The sequence below is a fragment of the Channa argus genome, chromosome 12 (genome assembly GCF_033026475.1).
Source record: "Channa argus isolate prfri chromosome 12, Channa argus male v1.0, whole genome shotgun sequence".
NCBI lineage: Eukaryota > Metazoa > Chordata > Actinopteri > Anabantiformes > Channidae > Channa > Channa argus.
The window spans coordinates 24,935,668-24,953,738 of NC_090208.1; the positions used below are offsets into that span (position 1 = coordinate 24,935,668).

Sequence of the window (18,071 nt, forward strand, 5' to 3'; positions counted from 1 at the left end):
GACACACACACCTACTGTATGTTGAATGGACAGCAAAGTTTCCAACCACCCCAAGGTTGATTGTTCAAGGTAATGTTGATGTTCTCATTTTTGTTACACAGTGTATTTACATTTACCTCTATTCATTTGGCGAAAAATATAAGTAATTAAGAAAACATTAAAGCAAAGTGCTATAACAATAAGTGTTTCTGTTTCATGAGATGCAAGACAAAAAGATATATATATATGTGTATATATTGATTTAAGTACATAGGAAGTTTCGGAAGAGTTCTGTTTTCAGCAGTTTTTGAACATTGGGAGTAAAGCTGCTGAGGGTGCAGACTACATCATGAAACAAACAGGAAAGTAAAGATATGTGAAACTAAGGGCTGGGAAAAACAAAGATGATGTCAAATAACTAGTTTAAGTAAAGACCAATATCCATGATGGTTCATGTCAGCATTATCTGGGACAAGTTGTGTTAGAACATGTAACACTGCAAATTCTGTGATTGTGTGAGAGGGTAGAAAAGCAGACAACAAAGGAACACAGATATGCAAACTGTAACCAAAGCAGCGGTGGCTTATTCTCATGCCACTCTGACTCACCACAAAAGGTTTATAACTAGTTCTTATCAAGGATTCTGAGAGGGACCAAAAAGGAAGACAAGAGGAACCAGGTGGTTTTCAAACAAAAATAAGGGTTTTTATGTTATCCAAAACTATGCAAAACAAGATATAGAATAATATATATATATATATATATAGGCCATAAAAGGGGATCAACAAAACCAAACTCAGCTAAATTTATCAGAATTATCTCAACTGAATCAAACTAACCTAAACAAAACTTTCCAAAAAACAGTGAACCCACAAACTGAACACACACATGGTGTAAGTGAAAGATATACAGAAAATCCCATAACAGTGAATCTAATTGATGCAAATAATTACAGTATTATCACAATCAACTGTATCAAATAACATAACACAGCTAAGAAATCAAAAACCCTAAAAAATTACTATTCCCCACTTCAGGTCGTAGGTTCTTGGTACGGTCCACAACTGTGTGGGAAGAATTGTACAATCCTCAAGGGGAGGATATTGACAGCCAACAGACTGTATATTAGACTACATCAACTTATGTGTGGAGGACACTGTACCCATCAGGTGCTTCTCCAACAATTATTATTTTTTTTTGTCTTTTCAGCTTATCCCGTGAGTTCAGGGTTGCCACAGCAGATCATTGTCAGCATCTTGATTTGGCTGAGTTTTAAGCCAGATGCCCTTCTTGATGCAACCCTCCCCAATTTCTACTGGGCTTTTTCTACTGGGCTGTTAGGGGTTCAGTGTCTTCCCCAGAGACATAAACCCTGATATGAAGGCTCTCCTTAAGGAGAAAAAGAGAGCTTTTAAATCGGGAAACAAGGAGGAGCTGAAAACTGTGCAAAGAGACTTGAGAATGAAGATCAGGGAACGAAAGACAGGCTAAAGGCGGAAGATGGAGGACCAGCTGCTCCAGAATAATGTCTGGAGGTATTGTGTGTAGAGGCCTAAAAACCATCACTGGTTGAAAGGAGTCTAGCTCCAGGTTGAGGGTGACCAGGAGTAGATGAAGACCTGAATCTATTCTTCAATAGGTTTGATCAGCTGCCCCTGCATTCACCCAGTGTCCTTAGCGGCAACACCCCTTCTCTGTCCCCCCCCAACAAGTTGTTCTAGCCCCACCTCTCTCTGCACTGCCATTAACTCACAGCCAACACACTACACAGCTCTCACACCTCCCCATCACCCAACTTTCTTGACAGTGCCTCCCAGCTGCAACTCACCACATCTTGTAATGCCCCTTACAGAAGCCCAGGTGAGGAGGGAGCTCACAAGGACCAAGGTGAGTAATGCCCAGACGGCATCAGCTCAAGGCCCCTTAAGTCCTGTGCAGATCAGCTGTGGGGTATAATGCTATTATTATAATAAACATGTATGGTCTGCGCCTGAAGCTGGGGAAAGTGCCACAGCTGTGGAAGACATCAATTTTGACACCAGTATTAAAGACGTCTAGCCCAAAAGCCTTTTGGGACCGGTGGCGCTGACCTCACATCTGATGAAGATGCTGGAGAGGCTGGTGCTTAACCATCTCTGCCCTCTGGTGAACCCATCATTGGACTTACTTCAGTTTGGAGTTGAGGATGCTGTCATCTTCCTCCTGAACAATGCTGTCTCTCACCTGGAGAAAACTGGGAGCTTAGTGAGAGTCATGACTTGACTTCTCAAGTGTTGGTATCCCTGTTTTTCTGAGGGATACCATGGGGCACCTAGGAGTGGACACCGCGGGAGCCGTACAGGGGCCCTTCTCTTCATCTACACTGCAGACTTTATGCTCAATTCAGAAACCTGTCACCTGCAGAAGTTCTCTGATAACTCAGCCATTGTCGGTCTGATTACAGATGATGATGACAGAGTACAGGTAACGGATGCAGGACTTTGTGGACTGGTGCCAGCGGAGCTGCCTCCAGATAAATGCAGGGAAAGCCAAAGAGTTGGTGGTGGACTCACACACACACTGTTCACCATCACTGGTGAACATCCAGTGAAAGGACATTGAGAGAGCGGATGCTTACAAATACCTTGGTGTACTGTATACCTAAACAATAAACTGGACTGGACAGATAACACAGACGCCCTTTATAGGAAAGGACAAAGCAGACTCTTTCTGCTGAGGAGACTAAGGTCTTTGTGAGTGTAAGGAGCACTACTGAAGGCCTTCTTTGACTCTGTGGTGGCCTCAGCCATCTTTTAAGGTGCAGTCTGCTGGTGCAGCAGCATCTCTACTGCAGACATGAAGAGGCTAGATACGTTGATCAGGAAGGCCAGCTCAGTCCTGGGGATGACCCTGGACACAGTACAGGAGGTGGGAGAAAGGAGGATCGTAGGCAAGCTATCATCCTTGCTGGAGAATGAATCTCATCCCATGAATGACACACTGACAACTCTGAGCACTGAGCAGCCCCTACAGTGACAGACTGTTACATCCTAATTGCCTGAAGGAGCAATATTGTAGGTCTTTTCTTACTGACACTTTCAGACTTTACAACCAGAGCTGCTCCCAGTGAACCAATAATCACTATAATATATATTCCTACAACTCATTGTTTAAACCATGGCTAATATATCTCCCTTACACATGTGAATATTTTAATCTGATTTAGGGCCCATGATGTGAAAATAAACTTAGTAACTGATTATTCCCCAACGAGTTTCTGTAAATAAAAGTGATACATTTTGATAAGGTGACACTTTGGTTATTGATTGTATTATTCCACATAATAAATTAAAAGTTTGATGGTAGGTAGTTCAGGTTCTCTGAATGTTCTGTGAACATAATCCAATCCAGTATCTGCATATATGTACTGTGTGGGCTCTATGGCAAAGTAGAACTTTTTATTTCTATGACACTGTTTGCCATCCTATATGGAAATGCCTTTCTTACTTGAAGGATGCCTTCACTCATATTGACCTTGCTTCTCTTAGTTCTAGTTTGCATAGCACATGTAAATGGATGCCATTAAACTTGACTTCCGCTGGCTTCCCTATTTTGACTCTACTTCTAACTGGAAAAACTCCTCCAGATGACATCACTTGGAGGAACCTTCAGTTCATATTATATGATCTTGTTGCGTACACTATAGGGTTTGTATTCACGGCCACCCTCCTATTACAGAGCTCCTTCAGATGACATCATCTGCGCTCCTAATGATGAAAAACTAACTTTTTAGCTAGAAGCCGAGAAATGTTTTAGTATAGGGAATTCAGAGGGAAGTTTAAAAGCATTAATGTGCATTTACACCCTAAACTAAAGCTATAGAAAACAAGTTGAAAATTGGTAAAGCTCCCCTTTAACAACACTCCCTTGGCAGTACCTGAAATGCTTTTCTAGAGAACACATTTTCATAAAACATAAAGTGAGAATGTCTTTTGCATAAACACAAACCAGTGATCTTCATACATATACTTTCACACGTGTAGATCAGCATATACAGTCCACAGAGCAGCATCATGATGAAAAGGATCTTTCTGGTTGTCTTTAGTCTCTCAGGTCAGTGAAATCTTTAATATTGTGAATGTCTGCCCATTTGTTGTAGTATAAGATGATAGTACATAAATAATAACAGTTTTTTTCAGCATGAAGATATAACAATGCAATAATGATTTGTAGGTGTATTTTATTATTTACAATTTTTGGGGGCAGCAGTGAAGGGGGTGGCAGTGGCTCAGATGGTAGACCATAGGGTTAGAGGTTCGTGCCCTGCTCTCCCAAACCACATGTCGAAGTGTCCTTGGGCAACACACTGAACCCCAAACCACCCATTCCCAGCTGGGAGAGCTGCGTCAGAAGCGTGAAAAAGTGCCAAATGAACCACTGATCTGCTTTGGTCTGTGGATAACTGCCTTCACCAACTGAGCTTAAAAAGAATCAAATATAATAAGTTATATTACTCCGATGAAGTACTTAAAACTGTAACTTATTACACTTTACATTTCCAACACTGCTTACAACTTCAAATATATACAAAGAAATTATATGAATATAAGAAAATATATGAGGATAAAATCTTTCTTTGCCTCACAGGTTGGAGTCTCTCCACCTGCCTCCTCCATCAGTACCTCTATGTTCCTGATTTAAAGACTTGGACTGAAGCTCAGAGCTACTGCAGACAGACATACACAGACCTGGCCACTATTAAAAATACTGAAGATATGAACCAACTTATCAACACAGTTTCATCTGCTGGTTACAACTCTTCAGTCTGGATTGGTCTGTACAATCAGATCAACTGGATGTGGTCAGATGGATACACAGGAAGTGGGGCTGATTTTAGGATGTGGGAAATACCCCATTATGAACCAAACTTTGTTTCAGCTAATCAGTTCTGTGTGGAATATGGAAATAGTGTATGGTGGGATGACCACTGCTACCTGAAATATATATTTGTTTGTTACAGAGGTAAAGCAAAAGAAAAGCACAACTTGACCTTAAAACTAAGTAAATCTCAGTGTGCAAACTCAACTCATTTGTTTCCCCAAACTCAGGAACTGCAGGAACTCAGCTGGATCCTGACTTTATTTTGGTGAATACTACAATGAATTGGTCCAGTGCTCAGAGCTACTGCAGGCAGAACTTCAAAGATCTGGCCACTTTGACAAACAAGCAACAGAACCTTAAGATTCAGAACTTGGTGCCAAGTGGAGAGGTGGCATGGATTGGTCTTTTCAGAGATCCTAACTTTTATTGGTCTGATCAGAGCATCTTCTCATTCAACTACTTTGATCCCATAAAAAACCCACTTGGCTCGATGAATGTCGTATGTGGTGTTGCGGATTTGCAGAGATCTGGAAAATGGAAGTTTTTGTCCTGTGACACAAGACAACCATTTATCTGCTACGCAAGTAAGTATTTGGTTTGGTATCTGTCGGTGATAGACAGAGAAAATATCGTTAGAATTAACTTAGCTTTGGAACTGATGTACCCAAACATGAAAAAGATACTCAGTTACAGCAAACATTCCACATGTTCTGTTTCATTGGTGCTAGACCCCACTGGGCTTTTGCTGTATTAGGTCTCATCCCTTCTTGTGCCAACAGATGAAAAGATACATTATTTGTCAGTGTCCTTAATCGGCTCTGCATGCTGAGCAAATACAGTTGGGGTTTGGACCACATCCTCTGACTATTTAACGAGAGAATGATGAGACTTACATTTGCCTTGACTGGGCACACAGGTGTGTCACTCTACATGTCTGTGTCATAGGAGGCACATGCATGGAAATCAGGAAGCTCTGATCCTATAAAGGTTGTTGACCTCCAGAGCTTGTAGTATTCCACTGAAGCACTTTTTTAGTTGGGTTTGTTTTTTATTTTATTTAACACAATACACGAAAGATAAAGTAAAATATACAAAACATTGTAAGAAACCTAACATGGGTATGGTATGTGTATGTTCTAAGGTAAAGAATGAAAGGGGGAGATACAACTATGGTTCTATGAGCCAATTAGACTAATGGAAACAACATTTATTTTAATCAGAAGCCAGGCTAAAAAGGTGTATTTTAAGTTTGACTTAACTAAATAACTGTAATGTATTCTCTCCTTCTGGTTCTTGGTAGGAGTCAGCCAGCAGAGTATTAAATCAACTGTAACTGAATTTTTTGAGTAGACCAGAGAGAAGCAAACTACAACCATCCAGCCTGCTGGATAGAAAAGTTTGCATTAGCCTCTTTTTAGCAATGTTTTTGATGCGATAAAGGGCAGATTTTGTAGCAGACCTCACGTAAGCCTTAAAATTGAATTCTGAAACAAAGATGACACATAGATTTTTGGACTCCAAAAGTCCAGAGACAAATGTCATATGTCTCTGTCAGAACCTTTAATACGATAACTAAAATCTCAGTTTGCCCTGCTTGGGCTGCAAAAGGTTCTGTAACATCCAGACACTAATGTCTTAAATACATTTTAAAGGGCTTTACTAGGCCCAGTGTCATCAGGAGAGACAGCCACATAAAGCTAATTGTCATCAGCATAGCTGTGGAATGAGATGCCATGTCTCCTGATGACACCTCAGAAGTAATGGTCTCAAAACGGATCCACTGTAAGTTATTTTAAGATGTTTTGCTTTCACTAGTTTTAACAAAACTGCCTGCCAAATAAATTAGATGAAAATCAATTTAATAAAGAATTATTGATGAGTAGAATAGAATAGAACTTTATTAATCCCTTGGGCAAATGGCTTTCGAGAAACTTACATTTTTAGAGGCAGCATAGCAACATATATACATATCCGTAATAGTAAGTAATAATGTAAAAACTAAAATGAACTAAATGAACAATAAAAAAGAATAAAAAAAAACGACACAAGGTACTGTATGTATGTATGGGCAGTATTTTGTAGTATTCTTGTCCTTGTCCTTATGTAGTTTTATCTTTAATCTTCAATTTTACAGTGTGAACTGTAACAAATTGCATTTTAATCTGTCAACTGAGCTTTAAACGAGCTTTGTAAATTAGAGCAGTAGCTTCCTCTTTTGGTTAAGTGCCGATATTATTGCTCGCTGTGTATTATTGTTTTAAATAAATACATAGATAAATAAATAATATTGCACAGAGTGAATGTTCCTCCCTATCCTTTACCAATCTCTTTGTGCTACCTTTGCAGTCTCTCACTGAAGCAGCTCCTCTGGGCCCTGATGACAGTATGCAGAGGATGACAGCAGTTTGTCCAAAGTCCTCTTCTATGCAGCTGTCACCAGTGAAACCAGTTTCACACCGACCACAGAGACAGCCAGCCTTGACGAATTTCTTTTGAATGTGCTGCCTCCTCAACACACTGCAGTGTAGAAAATAAGTTTATGACCAGCTCCTTGGTCTTTGAAGTCTTAATGTAGAGGTGGTTTACATGATTGCAGTCAAAAAGGGTTTTACCAGATTGTTTTCAATCTACAGGTAAACAAGGTTGTGGTCACATTTCTCGAGAGGGGACAGTCTGCATCCTTTAGAGTAACATACACAAAATCAATTTGTTCTTCCTAGTGGTACGATCCACAACCTGGTAGAAATAAGCCAGAGTGGAGTCCAAGGTAACATGGTTGAAATTCCCAGAAATTATGATGCATGCATCTGGGTGCTGTGTCTGCAGCCTCACCATGACTGCGTGGGTCTTCTCACCTGCAATGGCGTTAACGGTGCCCGGATAAATGTACACACAGATGCCAATCACATGACTGAACTTCCTCAGCAGATAGTATGGTCGTAGGCTTACAGCTAGCAGCTCTAAGTAATGGCTTCACAAATCCTCTTTTACAGAGGCAAGTCCTGGGTTACACCAGCGGTTATTAGTGTACATGATTGGTGGGTGGTTGATGGTTGTTTGTAATGTTGATTTTAAGTTTAATTATGAATTTTTATTTTTGGTATTGCAGTAATTGATGCTTCCCAGCTCCATACTTACATGGATTAGAGTGGTGAATGATCTAAATTGTCTGAAAAAAGGTGATGATGGTCAGTGATTACTCAGCTGCTACTGTGGAAAGTAAACTGGAGCGTTATATTAAATCAGGATTGTGGCAGATTGGAGTGTGACTACAAGGTGCGAGTGACAGTATAGTGATTTTCTTTGTTTTCTAGCAGGTTGTCAGAGTTATAGAGATTGTGTTACTCTTAAACTGCTTTTCTTGATCAAAGGTGGAAGAAAAGCCGGGTCTAGAATTTATTTATTTTTGTATTTTTCTGTACAGAATTGGTTCTGATTTAAGTGAATAAAGGTTGTAATTGTCTTGGTGTCTTGATGACAATGCAGAGCACTCAAATCTAGAATATTGCTGATTCTAAACCTACCTAGACTTTTCTGTAAGCAGCCTGGTGGCTTAATGGGTGGGACATAATGCTGGGATGCAGAAGTGTCAAAGTTCAAATCCCATCAGGTGTGTGCTTGAGTGCGACACTATCTCCCTGGGTGCTGCCGGTGGCAGCCTACTGCTTCCCCCCAGGGGATAATCTAATTTGAGATTATCGGAAATTTATTAGGAATATTTTAATTTTATGGCAACAAATTTAAAGGATCCTGTAGATATAATTGTAAATCATCTGCATAAGGACTAATTTTGTGTTGTGAACTGGTGTCTTGGATTCCTTTACTATTATGTCTGTCACATTGCTGCTTTAAGTGGTTGTATGAATATAGTAATGACTGGTTCCCAGAAAAAGTGTAAAAAATGTGCCACCAAAGAACTTTTGGAGATTTGGAGAAATGGCAGGAAGACTTTAGCCAAGCCACTCTGCTCTGCTCCCATACAACCCAAACAGCTCAGGCAGGTAAAATCTGTCAGAGCAAATGCAATTCACTATTCTCTTGCTGTGAAGCCATCGCTGTTCTCTTGATAATACTCTCACACTGCCAGCTGAAGGAAACAATGTTAAGATGCTATCTGAACTGATGCTGTATATGCTGATTCATAAGGTCACAATATCTAACCAACCTTGTTTCTTTGCCTGTGTCTAAGAACCAATAAAGAGGCAGGTGATGAAGATGAAAGTGAAGGTGGAGGACTCCTCTGTGGATTTGAATGATCCTGCTGTGAAAGCAGACATCCTAAAAAAGGTGCATGTCCAAAATCCAACCTGAGTGATGGCTGGAGGTCTAAAATAAGCTTAGAGCTAAAGCTAAAAAGAGTTTTAAATATCTATACACGAGTGCTTGGTGTGTGCAGTGTGACTGTAGATCACAGGTTATTTCCTAAAACCCTCCAGCTATTTATGTCAACATCAGAAGAATCATTGGATGGTTGTTTCAATATGGTTACTCTGTGTTTCTCAGCTTCAGGACAGACTGAAGGAGAATGGAGTGAGTGGAGTCACCCTGAAGTGGAGAGAACAGCCTGATGGGAAAATTTTCCACACAAGAAACTGATCAAAACACAGAGAAAATACAATAAAATACAAAACACATTGAAGACTCTGTTCATCCCTCCGAGCTTTATTTAGGCCATGGTGAATAGTAACTTACAGATAATCTCACACTGTAAATTCTGATAAGTTAAACATACCAAAAAAAAAAAAAAAAAAAAAACATGCAAATTGAGTTTGAACTTTTACTTATTAAGTGCAGTAGACTTATAATTTAGTTTACACAATGAAAAAATAGTACTTGAAAATTGACTTTAGGTGTACTTATAATAGTACACATAATTATTTTAGAATGAATATAATTTTTTAATGTTTTCCAAACAACACTCCTAAATTTGGAGAAATTGTGACATTTCCTGGACATTTCCTTGAATGTCTGAGTTGTAGTTCATCAAACCAATTTCCATATTAATAGCACACAAGCCAAAAACCTTAAAAAGACCAAGTAATAGTTACTTTTTTAACTTTATTACTTCGATCATCTGTTATAGATTACTTTCTACTTTGTCATAGTTGTATTCAGTTGATTTCAGTCACAATTTCTTTCCATTTATGACATGGTAGGAGTTTGTGTGGATATCTCAGCTTTAAACAGATGATAAATGTAAGTCTGTGTTGCTGTGTACTTTTTTAATACCTGACTACAATAAAAGAGCAAAGCAGCTTCTAACTCAATGTCATACATTGTTACCGACAGCTGGTTACAAAGCTCATCAGCTCCCAGTGTTTTTTACTGGTTTCTAACCCTTGTACCCATGTAAACCTGAAGCAGTAAGAGCCCAATTAGACAGAATTCCTTGCAACATTCTGGTGCATATTTTTAAACGTAGTTTTCAATGAGAAAGAAGCATTTTGCAGCTACTTTTTCTTTCACCACATCTCAGGTTTCTCCTTTCTACACACCACATGCTTTGTACAGGGACACCCTGAATGTATCCAGTTAAAAGACCTCAACTCTGAATTGAAAAGTGCCCGACTTCACCAGCTTTCTTTTCATTATTCAGTCAGAATAATTGAGAGACCTGATAACTGACAGATTACAAACTGTCCATTAAATGACCATCATCCAGGCAGATCGCCTTTTTCTGTCTCTTGTATCCCTATGGATCATATGTTTCTGTGTTTGGACTAGTTGAAAAAAGCATCTATAAGAAAAGAAAAAAAAAAGAAAAAAAAATAAATATAGAACTGTCTGAAATAGATGTCTAGTGAGTTTGTATATATAGAATGAAATTACCTGCAAAATTACAGTATTTTGAGATGCAGTCAAATAGGAATAACACAGGTGTTAGTGATCAGGTAAAACGGGAAAAAGAGGGAAAAAGCAGAGACAGGAAGTTGACCATATACGGCATGAAACCAGGAGCTCAGGCTAGAGACCATGATGAAAGGTGACTAGTAGAGCCAAGAGGCAGCTGTGTTAAGTTAAGACACATGCTCGAATCCATGAAGATCTCAAAACAAAGAGAGTGTTAGACCTAGACTCTGGTCCAGAGTGGCTAAGGAGGCTGTTAGGTCTTTGCCAGGGCACCTGAAAGGTTTTAAAGCAGGGAGCAACAATCCCTGCTATGACTGTTGCTGTGAATGCAGGACAGTCATTATCATCTTCTCACTTCTTCTCATTTCTCAAAGCCACAGTTGGGCCACAAAGTTCTTTTAACATCACAATGCAGATTGAATTGCTAGAGTTTCAACATAAGGTACATGCTACAGAGATTCTCACACAGATAGAGTGATGTTAGAACTACACAAAGTGGACTTACCTCATTTATTTTGCTTATGCAAAGATAATATATGTTAAACACAACAAGTTGGTATTGCTGTTATTGACTGAGTTATGGTATTTTGTTAATCAGCCCATGTTCAGCAGCATTTTTACACACTGAATTGTCCACTCTGGGAGAAATCTTTGCCAGTAATTAACCAAGTTCAACCCAGAGGAAAGAAATTAAAATCAAAGAAATTGAAAATGCTTTATTTTTAAACTTAATTTAAACATAAAGCTTAAACACATCAACTGATGGAACAATTGTACATTGCAGTGCAAAGCTACACAATCCAGAGCCCCATTCACCGCGGAGTGTTGTGTTGGGTTCATGTTGGGTCAGTGTCATTCCTATTATACAGTATATATGGTTTAATCCTATTTAGTAGGATAAGTGTGGTGTATGTCACCATCTCATGAAATGTAAAGACTTAGGACTTTGCTTTGGTTGTCTCCGCTGCACTGACCTTAAAGCAGCACCAACAACCTGACACCTCACCTACTCTGTAGTTTCTATGTTCATCTCAGACAGCAGCAACATTGATACTAATGATGCTCGATGTCAGCTGGATGTTAGATTAGACACATGGTGAATGGTCTCCTCATGTGGGGCTTTGATATTTGTTGCTTCTCATTCACAGACACAAATGACATTAAGATTATGTCTACTGGAGGCTTTGGTAAGAGAAAAAAAAATATTTATAACTTAGAAAAGATGAAAAATTTGCACAATAGCAACAAATTGAAAAGAGAACGTGCAGTGAGACACGGTAGTGATGGAAAACATCAGTTATTACCAGGAAACCACGTGAGGGCAAAAACACAGGAAGAAAAGTAGTGTTAGTAGCAACCAACCAAAATAGGAAAGAGAAAAATATTTAGGGACACACTTTCTGAGCAGCATGTGGACATTGTCTTTGCAGTGAAATTTGAAATTATGGTGAATTATTAAGCAATAAGATGAGAGAAGGAGCAAAGGAGGAAGATTGTCTTTAGTTGAGAGTGAGGCGGCTCTTAAAAGAGCCTTTGGGGGTTTGTGGAGGAGACTGTTTAAGCCCTTTCTCCACGGATACGACGGGCCAGCTGGATGTCTTTGGGCATGATGGTCACCCTCTTGGCGTGGATGGCGCACAGGTTGGTGTCCTCGAACAGACCCACCAGATAAGCCTCGCTGGCCTCCTGCAGAGCCATGACAGCGGAGCTCTGGAAGCGCAGGTCGGTCTTAAAGTCCTGAGCGATCTCCCGAACCAGGCGCTGGAAGGGAAGCTTACGGATCAGCAGCTCGGTGGACTTCTGGTAGCGACGGATCTCTCGGAGAGCCACGGTACCGGGCCTGTACCGGTGGGGCTTCTTGACTCCGCCGGTGGCCGGGGCGCTCTTCCGAGCAGCCTTTGTAGCCAGCTGCTTCCTGGGAGCTTTGCCTCCAGTGGACTTACGAGCGGTCTGCTTGGTTCTTGCCATTTCTTTGTCTTTACTCTGTCTTTTGTAAAGAGCAAAAGTGGAGTAAATGCGGGAGACGCGTTGCTCTTAAACCGTTGGACCGGCTGTGGAGACGGTGACGCTGCGACCGAGCTCCGGCTCCTGATTGGTGAGCGGCTCCTCCTGGAGCTCAGCTCCGCCTGGAGGAGCGAGTCCCCGCCTAAAGCTCGGCTGCTTATTGGCTAAAAGTCCTTTCAAAAGTTCCGCCACAAGCCCGAGCAAACCGCCCTCTGCTGAGCGGCTGGAAGCCTCTTTTCTGGTTGGTCTGACAGGAACCGTCCCGCGCCCTCTGCGGAAATATAAACGAGGGTTTGGGCTGTTGGAGCCACATTTCTCGGACTCTCGTCTCCATAAAGAAATACAAGAAAATGAGCGGTCGCGGCAAAACCGGTGGCAAAGCCAGAGCTAAGGCAAAGACCAGGTCCTCCCGTGCTGGACTCCAGTTCCCAGTCGGCCGTGTACACAGACTGCTGCGCAAAGGCAACTACGCCGAGCGAGTCGGTGCCGGAGCTCCCGTCTACCTGGCGGCTGTGCTGGAGTATCTGACCGCTGAGATCCTGGAGCTGGCTGGAAACGCTGCCCGCGACAACAAGAAGACCAGGATCATCCCCCGTCACCTGCAGCTGGCTGTGCGCAACGACGAGGAGCTCAACAAGCTGCTGGGCGGAGTGACCATCGCTCAGGGCGGTGTGCTGCCCAACATCCAGGCGGTGCTGCTGCCCAAGAAGACCGAGAAACCCGCCAAGAAGTAAACGGGGAGCGGTTTCAACAACACAACGGCTCTTTTCAGAGCCACACACATCCAAACTAAAGAGCAACTTCTTTCAATGTCAACAAAGTTCAGCTCTACTTTAAATTATCTTCCTATACAACCAAATTACATTTTTACTGCGTTTTACTGCATCACATATTTCAACAGAAAATGAGAGTAAGGTTTTACTTTCTTTTACTAAGAGATCAAATGGACCAAAAGACATGAGCAGAGTGAGGAGTATGTCCCTGATGAACTCTGTCTCCACCTCAGAGACAAAATCATTGTGTGTAACAGATACTACTGAGTCTCATTAATGCTGAAGACCGTTTAAGACAAATTAGAATTCAGTAAAGTGTCTCATCTGCTTTACTGAGATAATTTTTGGCTTTAACTATATATTTGACAGTGTGTCACATTGCAGTTTAGCAACATTCAGAGTGGCTCATATGTCAGGGACATATGCTGTGGCAGCCCTCTCTTATACTGATGTATCTGCTATTATCAACAGTAAGAATCTGAGAACAACAAACCAAATGTTACGTTATACAGAAATTAAAATTCAGTGAAAGAAGCAGAAACAAAACAATAATAGAGCATGAATAAACATTCAGAACCTTCCTCCAGATTAAAATCATCCTTTTAACAAACAAACACCCTCCAAATGAGAATTAAATAAAGGGTGCGTTGAATTAATTTGGGGAAAACTACAGCAGTAACAGAGAGAGAACTAATGTAGGACATTTTAAAAAAGCGCTTTAGGATGATTTCAGGCCTTTTGCTGTTGCTGAGCTGCAACAGTTGTATAATGTGGTAAATGTTCTGCACTTATATACCTCTTGGTACTCAAAGCACTTTACACTGCTTCTTATTCAGACAGTTTTCAGAAAGTTTTCCCATAACCAAATCCTCCAGAATCAGGAAGAGATCTGTGCACCCAGTTAGGATGCAGCATTTTACCTTTATATGTGTAACGGGACATTATGTGTAGCATTGGAGAAAGTTCTTAAATTAGCTTCAATAATTTGCTCAAGTCAACTGCTTAACTGAAGCAACAGTTTGTCAGTAACATAAGTAGGAAACATGGGTCTTTAGTTGGACAGTACGTGGCTCTTAAAAGAGCCTTTGGGTTGAGGTGTGGAGCAGCAGCAGCACAGCTGGTTACTTGGAGCTGGTGTACTTGGTCACGGCCTTGGTTCCCTCAGACACGGCGTGCTTGGCCAGCTCACCGGGCAGCAGCAGCCTCACGGCGGTCTGGATCTCCCTGGAGGTGATGGTGGAGCGCTTGTTGTAGTGCGCCAGCCGGGAAGCTTCACCGGCGATGCGCTCGAAGATGTCGCTCACAAACGAGTTCATGATGCTCATGGCCTTGGAGGAGATGCCGGTGTCGGGGTGGACCTGCTTCAGGACCTTGTACACGTAGATGGCGTAGCTCTCCTTCCTGGTCTTTCTCTTCTTCTTGCCGGTCTTGGTGGCGCTCTTAGAGACGGCTTTCTTCGAACCCTTCTTCGGTGCCTTCACTGGATCAGGCATTTTACAGACTTTCTCTGAACCTTTCTATTCTGAGAATGAAAGTGATGAAGCCGAGATGGAGGATTTGTTTTCCCTTCATGCAAATACAACTGTGATGTTGCTCGCACAGCATTGGCTGAGACTTTCAAGGCGATTGCGCATGCGTCACTCAAACGGCCAATAAACTTCCTCTGTGAGGAGACTGAAAAAGAAGAGTTACGTTGCATCGTCCAACTCCACAATATCCAAATAATGACAAAGTTTCAAAAACTATCAGTGAGACATTTTCTTTGAACGTATTATCCATAAATCTGCTGCACAGTGACAGTGTTTACATGCAGAGTCCCTGACACATAAACACATAAATAATAAATAGTGTTTTGATAACAGTGTCAAACTATCACACTGATAATAATTAGAACACAACTATGTATCAGAATAAAGTCAATATGACCCCTCACGTTTTTTTAAATGTCTGTTTTCTTTTATATTTTATAATATAATCCAGTAAAAAAAATAAATAAATAAAAATGTGCAACCTTGATTTTAAGAAGTTACAAATTGAGAAATTTAGTAAAATGAAAATGGAGTTCCTGTTACTGTGGATTTAAAATAGTAATAAAAGATGAACCATGACTCCAAAGAAAAGTAGAAAAGTCTTTGTATTGCAGCAGTGACCTTTGTTTTATTTCTGCTGTTCTGGGTTTGGAGTAGTGATGGGCGGATCGATACCAAAAAAATCAATAATTCGATCTTGAAGGCCAATTTTTAAATATCGATTCTCAAGTTAAAATGTCAATATTTTCTGCTTATTTATTCATATTTTCTCTGCAGTCAAATCCGAATGTTTTCTGCTCCTTCTACATCAATTTGTAATCTATTTGTGATGTACCGCATAGGAACTACTTTTCCTTCCGCCGAACCGCCCCATGATCCACCCTCTTCATCTAAACTTCTCTGACACGTGCTCGGACCAGAGACCATGTGTTATTTTTATTCACGGACTACTTCGCTATGAACCATCTGGTTATTTGAAATAATGTAAATGTTAATAATGCCAATAGGTTGAACAATGTTTTTTTTTATTAATTATTCCCTGTACGTGCTCGTGTTTCATCGTGATCAGATGACAGATTTAACAACACTCGGTATCAGAGCGATATCACCAAACTAGCCAAGGTATCGGATGGAATATGAAATCACTGGTATCGCCCATCACTGGTATGGAGGGAGCAGCTATAAGTGGTTTCCACTGATAATTAATACTAAATAAACTAAAACTGACATAACTATAGCAAAGAATTAACCTCAATTTTCTGACATCACAATAAAATCCCAGATGTGTAACAGCGTAATAAAACCCTTAACATTTGCACATTCTGATATTCACAGTACATGTTCAGTTAAAATTTCTATTGTGCAGATTAAGGAAAGTGACTCTTCAGATGAGGTGACGGCTCTTAAAAGAGCCTTTGTGTTTGCGTCCTGCCGTGGATCAGCTTTAGCTTCCGAAGCCGTACAGGGTGCGGCCCTGTCTCTTCAGAGCGTAGACCACGTCCATGGCGGTCACCGTCTTCCTCTTGGCGTGCTCGGTGTAGGTGACGGCATCACGGATCACGTTCTCCAGAAAAACCTTCAGAACACCGCGGGTCTCCTCATAGATCAGACCGGAGATCCGCTTCACGCCACCGCGGCGAGCCAGACGGCGGATGGCGGGTTTGGTGATTCCCTGGATGTTATCACGGAGAACTTTCCGGTGACGCTTGGCGCCTCCTTTGCCGAGTCCTTTACCTCCTTTGCCGCGACCACTCATTTTCTTACAACAGAGAACAATGAGAAGTTGGGGGACAGAGCTTCGTCTTTAAGGCGTCTCTGTGGACGTAGTTGAAGACAGGAGGTGGGGGTGAGGCTGGGTGGAGTCAAACTCAGCAGCAGTCCGCTCAAAGGACGAACTTTAATACTGTGCTGCTGCCAATGATCCTGTTTCTATAGTTTCACATCCAAAGCATCTACAATGGGAACAGTGAGACTCAAAAGTCCCTTCACGTTCTTCTGCGTTGTACAAAAATCCAATGAGACACAGTGACTCTGTTTCCCAGCTGCATCCTGTTCACAAAGGTCCATCAACAGCAGCAGACAGTGAAGTGAGCGCAGTTATGGAGGAACTTTCCACAACAGGAGTTGAGTGGAAAAGTAGGACAGATGGTCTTTCACGAAGACAACTCGTCTCAGGCTCCACAGTATCAGCTGCAGTCTGTTCACTTCACAGTATTCTGAAATGCAATGTCGGGTTTCCGTAGTGTAGTGGTTATCACGTTCGCCTCACACGCGAAAGGTCCCCGGTTCGAAACCGGGCGGAAACAACTTATTGCTCCGAGATCACGACTAGAAGAGTAAAAAGGTTTATTGATCCCGAGAGGAGAAACGTGTGGTCACAATCACAACACATTAAACAAACTAAACACACACAGTTAAATCTTTGTCATTGATCCAGCAACAGAACTCAGATATTTTACAGCTGGTGACAGAAAAAAGCCTCTGAATCTTTCAGCAGCATCATGGCTTCCTAACTGATGATTTCACTGTTGCTATAGTAACTTAGTAATTGATTAATAAAACATGTACTAAAGGTTCATTATAAACCAATAATCAGGCTCCTAGGGATAAAGAAAAAGAACTAAATGAACAAAAAACAGCAATTGTGTAAAAATAGACATTTTAAGGCTAATGAGACAAGATTGAAATGTAAAAAAGTGGTGAGCAGATTATTATCATAAATAATATTGATGATGACAGTCAAAACATTGGATTTATAATTGTTTTTATAGCTGATACAACATTTACTGTGAAAGGATTTTGTCACTGAACACATGCAGTCGAGATAAATAAGGAATACATAATCATAACATTTATGAAAAATCTTCTGTTTAGGTCCAAGTAATGGTCTGCACTTACATTATATGGCGCTTCATTCACACTCACACACACTCACACACACACACACGGATGGCGAAGCTGATGGTGTGCATTTACCAGGAGCATTTCATTTGGGGTTCAATGTCTTGCTCAAGGACACTTGAATTATGTGACAGGAGGAGAAACCAACAAACTTGAGACTGTGAGATGACAATTT

The 18,071-nt window shown here is 41.0% G+C and overlaps 4 protein-coding genes, 1 long non-coding RNA gene and 1 other non-coding gene across 6 annotated transcripts; 3 read left to right on the forward strand and 3 right to left on the reverse strand.

Annotated features, from left to right (window-relative positions):
• Window positions 1-5,072: 5,072 nt before the first annotated feature.
• LOC137136865 (uncharacterized) lies at window positions 5,073-10,476 on the forward strand. The gene is made up of 3 exons (XR_010915636.1): window positions 5,073-5,423; window positions 9,029-9,126; window positions 9,343-10,476. It is a non-coding gene; the product is annotated as an uncharacterized lncRNA (long non-coding RNA).
• Window positions 10,477-11,051: 575 nt separating this feature from the next.
• On the reverse strand, window positions 11,052-12,728 carry LOC137137101 (histone H3). The gene has a single exon (XM_067522982.1). It carries the CDS (start codon window positions 12,655-12,657, stop codon window positions 12,247-12,249), a length of 411 nt encoding a protein of 136 aa, XP_067379083.1. The 5' UTR covers window positions 12,658-12,728; the 3' UTR covers window positions 11,052-12,246.
• A 175-nt stretch (window positions 12,729-12,903) lies between these two features.
• LOC137137107 (histone H2A-like) lies at window positions 12,904-13,958 on the forward strand. Its single transcript, XM_067522988.1, has one exon. It carries the CDS (start codon window positions 13,044-13,046, stop codon window positions 13,425-13,427), a length of 384 nt encoding a protein of 127 aa, XP_067379089.1. The 5' UTR covers window positions 12,904-13,043; the 3' UTR covers window positions 13,428-13,958.
• A 430-nt stretch (window positions 13,959-14,388) lies between these two features.
• On the reverse strand, window positions 14,389-15,067 carry LOC137137108 (histone H2B 1/2-like). Its single transcript, XM_067522989.1, has one exon. The coding sequence runs from the start codon at window positions 14,957-14,959 to the stop codon at window positions 14,588-14,590; it is 372 nt and encodes a 123-aa protein (XP_067379090.1). The 5' UTR covers window positions 14,960-15,067; the 3' UTR covers window positions 14,389-14,587.
• Window positions 15,068-16,125: 1,058 nt separating this feature from the next.
• On the reverse strand, window positions 16,126-16,795 carry LOC137137113 (histone H4). The gene has a single exon (XM_067522995.1). The coding sequence runs from the start codon at window positions 16,749-16,751 to the stop codon at window positions 16,440-16,442; it is 312 nt and encodes a 103-aa protein (XP_067379096.1). The 5' UTR covers window positions 16,752-16,795; the 3' UTR covers window positions 16,126-16,439.
• A 433-nt stretch (window positions 16,796-17,228) lies between these two features.
• On the forward strand, window positions 17,229-17,301 carry trnav-cac (transfer RNA valine (anticodon CAC)). The gene has a single exon. It is a non-coding gene; the product is annotated as a tRNA-Val (tRNA).
• Window positions 17,302-18,071: the final 770 nt, after the last annotated feature.

What these genes read in the sequence shown, in the direction of transcription:
- LOC137137113 (XM_067522995.1), bottom strand. Translation starts at nt 16,751, where the DNA reads ATGAGTGGTCGCGGCAAAGGAGGTAAAGGACTCGGCAAAGGAGGCGCC.
- LOC137137108 (XM_067522989.1), bottom strand. Translation starts at nt 14,959, where the DNA reads ATGCCTGATCCAGTGAAGGCACCGAAGAAGGGTTCGAAGAAAGCCGTC.
- LOC137137101 (XM_067522982.1), bottom strand. Translation starts at nt 12,657, where the DNA reads ATGGCAAGAACCAAGCAGACCGCTCGTAAGTCCACTGGAGGCAAAGCT.
- LOC137137107 (XM_067522988.1), top strand. Translation starts at nt 13,044, where the DNA reads ATGAGCGGTCGCGGCAAAACCGGTGGCAAAGCCAGAGCTAAGGCAAAG.